General features: G+C 38.1%; 1 protein-coding gene across 6 annotated transcripts; it reads left to right on the plus strand.

The window, feature by feature from the left end:
* Positions 1-722: 722 nt before the first annotated feature.
* LOC149559398 (U-box domain-containing protein 45-like) lies at positions 723-6,352 on the plus strand. 6 transcript variants are annotated; one of them, XM_089833298.1, is made up of 4 exons: positions 723-892; positions 1,253-1,289; positions 1,789-3,146; positions 4,232-6,352. In XM_089833298.1, exons 3-4 carry the CDS (start codon positions 2,383-2,385, stop codon positions 5,097-5,099), a joined length of 1,632 nt encoding a protein of 543 aa, XP_089689424.1. In that variant the 5' UTR covers positions 723-892; positions 1,253-1,289; positions 1,789-2,382; the 3' UTR covers positions 5,100-6,352. The 6 variants fall into 6 exon arrangements, with proteins under 6 accessions (XP_089689424.1, XP_089689421.1, XP_089689422.1 ...); XM_089833295.1 differs by having other exon boundaries at positions 1,116-3,146; XM_089833296.1 differs by having other exon boundaries at positions 1,253-3,146.
* Positions 6,353-7,639: the final 1,287 nt, after the last annotated feature.

A 7,639-nucleotide genomic window follows, 5' to 3' on the forward strand; every position in this document is an offset into this window, starting at 1 on the left:
AGACGTCTCTAGAGAATGGAATGATGTTGCTAAATGTTTGGTCAAATTGTGATAAGGTTTTGTAGATCTCTCTCTCTCTCTCTATCTTAGTTCTCTTTGCATTTTAATAATTTTTTGCACCTCTTTTAGTTAAAACATATATTGCTTTCTAAATGCTTATATCATTTATACATGAAAAAAATAAATCTGAAAAGATTAGTCTTTATTGTTATTCAACACTTTATATAATCTCTCATACTATTGAATTATTTTTATCTTAAAAAAATTAAAAATTAAAGATTGTTAACATCTTTCACATTATGTATACTTTTTAAATGCTAATAGATTATAAAGTATAAAGAAGATCCTACCAATAATAGTAAAGATTAAAGTATTCATACACACTCTCAGAAAAATATTGAGAAAATCTGATATAAGAAGTGAAAAAACTACCATGTCGGTGTCTTACCTCTACGGTGAATCGGACCCGTGAATAAAAAAAATTACACGATTCACGGAGAATCTTGATTAGTTATTTGTTGGGCACCGCTCGTAAACTCGGTACTTTGACTCTTCAATACTCCCGATTTTGTTCGACGTTACTTTGATTATTATTGTTATCAAGAATATAAAGATATTATTTCATTCTAAACAGCTAAATAAATGATTTGGTGCATTTAAATCGTTTTGGAGCGTAAGAACCATGGCCCGTGGCTATACAGCCACGAAAATGCACTCCCTTTACATAGCACAAACCATGAGCGAGCGGTATTTATAGTGAGGGGCACAAACACGCATAGCAGGAAAGCAGACTGCAGTACAACCAGCCAGTGTACAATTGTTCGGCAGCACGAGGAGAAAAGACATAAATAAAAGCCTTACCCGCAAACCACCTTCAATGACTGTAACCAAGGTAGGATTGCATCGTCTGTCTTTTATTTTCTCTGATCTGATACACTTGTTTCACTCAATCGATATGCCCAGATTATAAAAATCGGATCACATTACTCTGTTTTTGTTTTCGTTTTTCCGAAATGATGTTTAAGGATATCAGTTTTCTGATGATTAAGGATGTCTCTCAGAATTAATGTCTTACCAAGATGATTTGTTTGATTTTCTGATGATATGCTGGTCAGGGTAGTGTCAGTGCCATGATAGAATATGAACGAGTGAATGCTCTGCGCGAGGCCCTTGTGAATGGATATTATTTTATTGAAGCCCATGGTTATTATGTGGGGTACTGAAATAAAATATATTGTTTGTTTGTTTGCAGTAGATTAATGGCGGGTGGAGTCTATTTATATTTGCAGGTAGGGGCAGCGGCAAAATTGATTCAAGTGCTTTCTTATATGTGTATATTTTGAGATCTCCAATGTCCTGGTATGGGATAAGAATGGGGATCGACCTGTGGGTGATATATACATGAGTATTTAATTTGTTGCTCTATACACATTAAATGTGTATATACCCATAAGGGGACTGTGGAAAATACCTTGATTCCAAGAGACTGCAGCCGATTGGCTTAATTTGAGTAGTTTGAATGCTCGATGTTCTCTTCAATCTAGGAAGTTCATGAGTAAAGGGATACTGACATATTGAAAAGTAAGACAGGGGCTTGATTATCCGGAAATCATGGAGTGATTTCAGGAATATATTAGATTATAGAGTGTATGATGCATTTGTCATTTGGGCGCGGTGATTTTGTGCCACGTTGGTGTACTGGCTACATGCCATCTTAGGTCTTGTAAGTGGGACTGTAGTTGAAGCAGAAATTACTGATTTGAGATGCTTGATGCCATTTGTTTGCAGAACGTTTTCACGCCCCCAAAGATTCAATAAGCGTGATCATACGCATTCATTGTGCAGCTTAGATTGACGATATTGTAGAAGACACAGCTAATTTTGCTTGAAAGTTCTACACTGGTTCATACAGCTTCTGCTCTCTATTAATATTCCCTTACAGATTATATGGTTGAAGATTAGATGAACAACAATGCTGCCAGATAGCTTGGAGATCAAGAATCTGATCACATATAATTTTGAGCATGCCTGAGAAGAATATATGCTGAATGGAGTATAATGATGGGTTTCAGATGCCTTAATAATTCCCAATTTTTAAATGATAGGAAGTTTTGTAGTGTGACCTGCGGCTAAGGAAACATTTGCTTGGAGTAGAGTTTAGCACCAAAGCAAATTGTTGAATGTTATCGTATTGTATCAGCATTGAATCTCGGCAGCTACAAGGACCTCTTCCAGGTCATGACGGTCTTCACTTCAAGTCATCGAGCTGAACATCACCCATTTTCAAAAGCTGTGAGTTTCTGCAAACTCTGAGTTAAGAAATTTGAAGCCTTAGCTGGAGATTTGTATTTAATTCTGTATGCAGTACCCATTCAAGTAACAATGCCAAACAGTTCAAGCAATGGCAGTGTTATGGTGGAGAGCAGGAGGTCTGTGGCAAAGGCCTCATTTGCATTTTGCAGAGCTAACTTAGGAAGAAGGCTCATTGACACCGTGCGCTGTGGAGGCTCCTCTTCTGGTCGTCATAAGAGAAGCTCGCCAATGACCACAACCCAAGAGGTTCTTAAACAGCCGCAGAAATCCGGTTTTGATGCAGAAAATCAGCATGTAGGTCACAAGGAGATCAAAAGTCCTGACAATGGCGGAACCCGAATCGACGTTGGGGACGAGAATCGGGGTCTTAAATCTGTTGAACAAACAGGAAAACAGTTGAAGAACATGTCTAGACTTGATCCCCGGGATGGCAGCAGTCGCAAGGCCAGTGAAGATCTTGAATGGAGACAGCTTGTAGAAAGCCTGAGAAATGATTCTAAGATCTCGGAATGCAGGTCAGGGCGTTCATTGATGACCCAAGAAGAAGTAAGTATGAGCGTAGATGAAGAGGAAATCGAACATTTGGAGAGAAAGATCAGGGCCTTCAACGAGCTTCAAACAGTGGTACAGATGCTGCAATTTGGTGATGAGATGGCTCAGAAAAAGGCCGCCATCGATATCAGAAAACTTGCAAAGGATGATGCACATGCCCGAGTTACTCTCGCCATGCTTGGTGCAATTCCTCCTCTTGTTGGAATGCTCGATTCATCCGAGGCAAATGTGCAAACCTCTGCCTTGTTTGCCCTTCTGAATCTTGCCATCGGCAACGACCTGTAAGCTTTCTTTTTCAGTTGCATTGAAACTGATTTCCATTATACTATGTGTTTTTCTTGACTTGAAGCTTCGAGTCTCATTACAGTGCCTTGTTTAAAGATCCTTTCATGAAAATCTAGGAATTTGAGTCTAGAAATCTAGGTTTAAAGTGAATCGTTGTGAAGCATGCAGAAAATTTTGGATTTACTTGTAACCGAATCCATGAAGAATAGGTCGAATTGTCCTGTACCCATATAGCTACAACTATGTATGAGTCCATAAATCGCAAAGGTCAACGTGAAACTACATTACACAATTTCCCCAATTTCAATGTCGAAGTAACCAGTGAAACACGGGGACTTCCACCCCCTCCCAAACCTTGAAGTACGCCTCTAGACATGTCTGCACTGGGTACTTGGAGTAACCGGGTACTCCCATCCAAGTCACCTTTGGGATGGGTACTTGAATTTCTATTTGCATTTTGCTTTTTGAATGTTACTATTAGGTATTACTATGTTGAATGTTCAATGGTTCTTGTTTGTGTTGCAATTCTTCTGTGTTCAAGTATTTTAATTTGGTATGTTATACTGAAACATCATTTCATACCTAACATTTCAAGTTCTATATGTATAGTATACAACACCCCTCCCTACCCAGTCCTCTCCTGGCCGTCCCTCACCACCCCAAAATTGAGGCCCATTGTCCCTCATCACAGAAACTCGTCCCAACGTACCCCAGTACTGCTGTAACACAGGAAGTAGCTTAAACCAAGTTGGCAAATGCACCTGTCTAGTTTTAAGTTTTCTCCATTCTGACAATGTTAATCAGAGCTTCCAACATGCGAATCTGTGCAGTGATATAAATTCATTGAGTTAGCTAGGATGTTATGCTCACTTTTCCTTTCAATCACATGTATGGATATCTGCACCTGCAAAGTTTTAGTATTATAGCTGTTAGAATCATGGATAAAACCACCATTCAGATGTCGGTTTCAAAATGCATGTCCAAGACCGTAATCTCGACTTATTTCCTGAAGTTTCACTTTAATATAGATCAAGAGAGGATATGATCTGGATTCTGAACATAGTTTATTCACATTCTGCAGAAATAAAGCAGCAATAGTAAAAGCTGGCGCTGTTCAGAAGATGGTAACCCTTTTGAAGGGGTCAAATGAGTCTGTTAGAGAAGCTGTGGTGACTGATTTTCTAAGCTTGTCAGCGCTAGATGTGAATAAGCCTATTATTGGTTCATCAGGTGCAATACCATTCTTGGTAAACATCATGCAGTATGGAAGTAGACAGGGAAGGAGAGATGCACTTAGGGCTCTTTACAATCTGTCAATCTGTCCCACAAATGCTGCACTTATCGTGGATACAAATGTTGTTGAGTTCCTACTGAATACAATTGAAGATATGGATGTATCAGAGAAGGTTTTGGGGATTTTGAGCAACTTGGCAACCACGGAGGATGGGAGAAAAGCCATTGGAAAAACAAATGATGCTTTTCCAATATTAATAGATGTGCTCAATTGGGTTGATGCACCAAAATGCCAAGAGAAAGCAGCCTTCATTCTCATGATCATTGCACACAATAGTTGGTCTGATAGACGAGCCATGATAGAATCTGGTGTTATCTCTTCTCTCTTAGAACTCACTCTTCTTGGCACTACACTTGCTCAGAAGAGAGCCTCTAGAATTCTTGAGTGCCTCAGAGATGATAGAATTCGAAAAAACTCAACCATGTCTGCACCCATATCTGCTCAGCATACAGAACTGGAACCAATAAACAAAGATGGATATGGAGATGATCATATGAGTGAGGAGAGAAAAGTTGTAAACCATCTAGTTCAACAGAGTTTGCAGCATAATATGCAGCGGATCATCAAGCGAGCAAATCTTCCTCAAGATTTTGCTCCATCTGATCGTTTCAAGTCCTTGACAGCCACCTCCAGCTCCAAAAGCCTGCCTTTCTAAATAAAAATTGCAGGTTTTATGAGGTGAAGATGTTAATTTCAAATATCCAATTACCACCCAAGGATTACTTAAGGGAGAGAATTGTCTCTTGGTTTCTTGACTATTCAATCTGTTTATTGTGATGGAATTGAGTACTAACTGCTACTTGAGGTTGTGAAGGTATCTGCCATTTAATCTTCTGATGAGGATTTGAGCTTGTTAACTTCTACTAGTTTCATTTGATGGAAGTTTTACATGGACATCTTCTATTTAATCGATGTGACAGGGGCTTTAACTGATTCTCTTCAAATTGATCCATGTGACAGGGTTTTTAGCTAATTCTCATCCTATTTGATCAATTGAGGGAATTTTAGCTGATTCTCTTCAATTTGATCCAAGTGAGGGGGGTTTTAGCTGATCTCTCCAATTTGATCCAAGTGAGGGCAGTTTTAGCTGATTCTCTTCAATTTGATCCATGTGAGGGGGTTTTAGCTAATTCTCATCCCATTTGATCAATTGAGGGGATTTTTACCTTATTGTTTTCTATTTGGCCTATTTGATGGGGGTTTTGCAGAAATACCAAATTGATCCGACATCAATCAACCATTCAAACCTTGTTTGATGGAATTTCTAGTTCCCAAGTGGTTTGTGTCAGGTCCTGCTTACCTTTCAACCCATCTGAAAATTCAGAAACAAACAATGGGACTTGCTATCATACTATCATCTGAGACCATGGGAATAGCATCTACATTTGGAAACTTATGGTGCTTGGTACATGTTTAACAACATAATTCTCGTCTCCAGAGGAAACCACTTGAGCTGGTCTTGAACTGAAGATGGAATTGTCTCACAACTTCTGGAATGGCTACAATTTAGGAGGGATAATTTGAATGGCTGCAGAGAAGAATAATTCTCATATAGGGGAGGAAATAAGGAGCTTTACAGGACAAAGTATTATAGGTATGAAAGTTTAGCTAAAAATAATTGGGATGACGGATCACGAAGAAATGCATTGTCCTCAGTGGTCATATACGTTGCTGGAGCAGCTGAAGTGACTTCCTTCTACCATTTTTCTTATTGTGAGTGAACAGTGGATTGAGGGAGTCCTGTTCCAGAGAACCAATATCTCAACAAAGTCTTTGATGGAGTGGGGATGCATGGATGGATGTACTTGATGCTTTCGAGTAACAAATTTTGAAGAATGGGATCCCTGAATGTAATTATGTATCATATTGAAGTAAATGGAAGATGGATGATGAATTTGAATGCTTGAATTAACTTTGTTATTAGTTTTTAAATGTGAAACTTAAGTTGTCCTACAGTAAAAGATAACAAGCGCTGCCAAAATTAGCATCTACTCTGTCAAACAAGACATCAAATTTTCTGCCAAGTTCTATCTTAAGATACAGAGTCAGACCTCCTACACATTCATATTTAGTCCTTATTCCCAGTGTTTGGCCAGTTTTATCTGGACAGCTTTTCGCTGTGAGAAAGATTCTCTACTTAACAATAAAATGTCATTTTCTTTGCTCCGAGATCCTTTCCTTCCTCCAGTTATGTTATGTTAGTGGTATATTGGAAGCAATCATCATGAACCTTTTTATTTCTACTTTATCTGAGATTCTTCCACTCCCAAGTGCTTTGTCTATGCACAACTGGGTAAGAAGGAGGAAAGCCCATGCCTCAATAATCACCCATCCTAGCAGTTTATTCTTCCAAAAGGTTCAGCATACCAACAAATTTCAAGTTTAGGCTAATTCTATCAAATGGTGCTTAATTCCTCTCATCATTGTTATGCGAGAAAAGCTAGCTGTAATGCTTAAGATTATCTCTATTAAGCTGGAGTTGTCTCTACTTTGTTTTGAAAAGCCACGAAGCTATTGAGTCATGATTCAATATATCTTTTTATGTTCACGTTGGATCATTTAGTGATTCAAAACATTGATGGTAAAAAAATTACACAATCAAATTCAGAAACTTTCATGAGCATTCATATAAATTGTTGAAATCTGATAGCTTTTGAAAAGTGTTTTTGTTGAAGTCATATATAAAATAGAATTCTGACCTGATTATAACAGCTCTACTTTTTCCAAATAAATATAAATGAATACTTTAAATAAGAGAGGGGGTCTGGGTATGACATGCCTCAATAAACAAGAAACCAAAAATTACATACAAATGATTGTTAACAAAAAGAAGCTAACTTTTAACCTAGCATGGTAAAGCTTAAGCATGCCAACCATTGTTCTCCTCCTTTCAGTCATATAAATTTGAAAACAAAATAATATATCAATGATCAGCATGGTCGGAAAGCTTTTTCTTATTCAAAAGTAGTGATGGAAAGATTATCAACATGGGTAATTAATGATTTATATATGAAATAGTTATATGTTTGGTCAGTTGCAGACATCACTGTATATGACACTCCTGGTGCTTAAGTGGGGCGACCAAGTGAACATTTATGTCTATGATATTTGTGTCTCACCAACTGGACCCCAAAGTCAATTTGCTAGTTGTGTACAGCATGGTTGAGCCTCAAAAGGTGTGAGAAAAAACATTAA

This window comes from Cupressus sempervirens, chromosome 5, assembly GCF_028749045.1.
Source record: "Cupressus sempervirens isolate cs-2001-9-10 chromosome 5, ASM2874904v1, whole genome shotgun sequence".
NCBI lineage: Eukaryota > Viridiplantae > Streptophyta > Pinopsida > Cupressales > Cupressaceae > Cupressus > Cupressus sempervirens.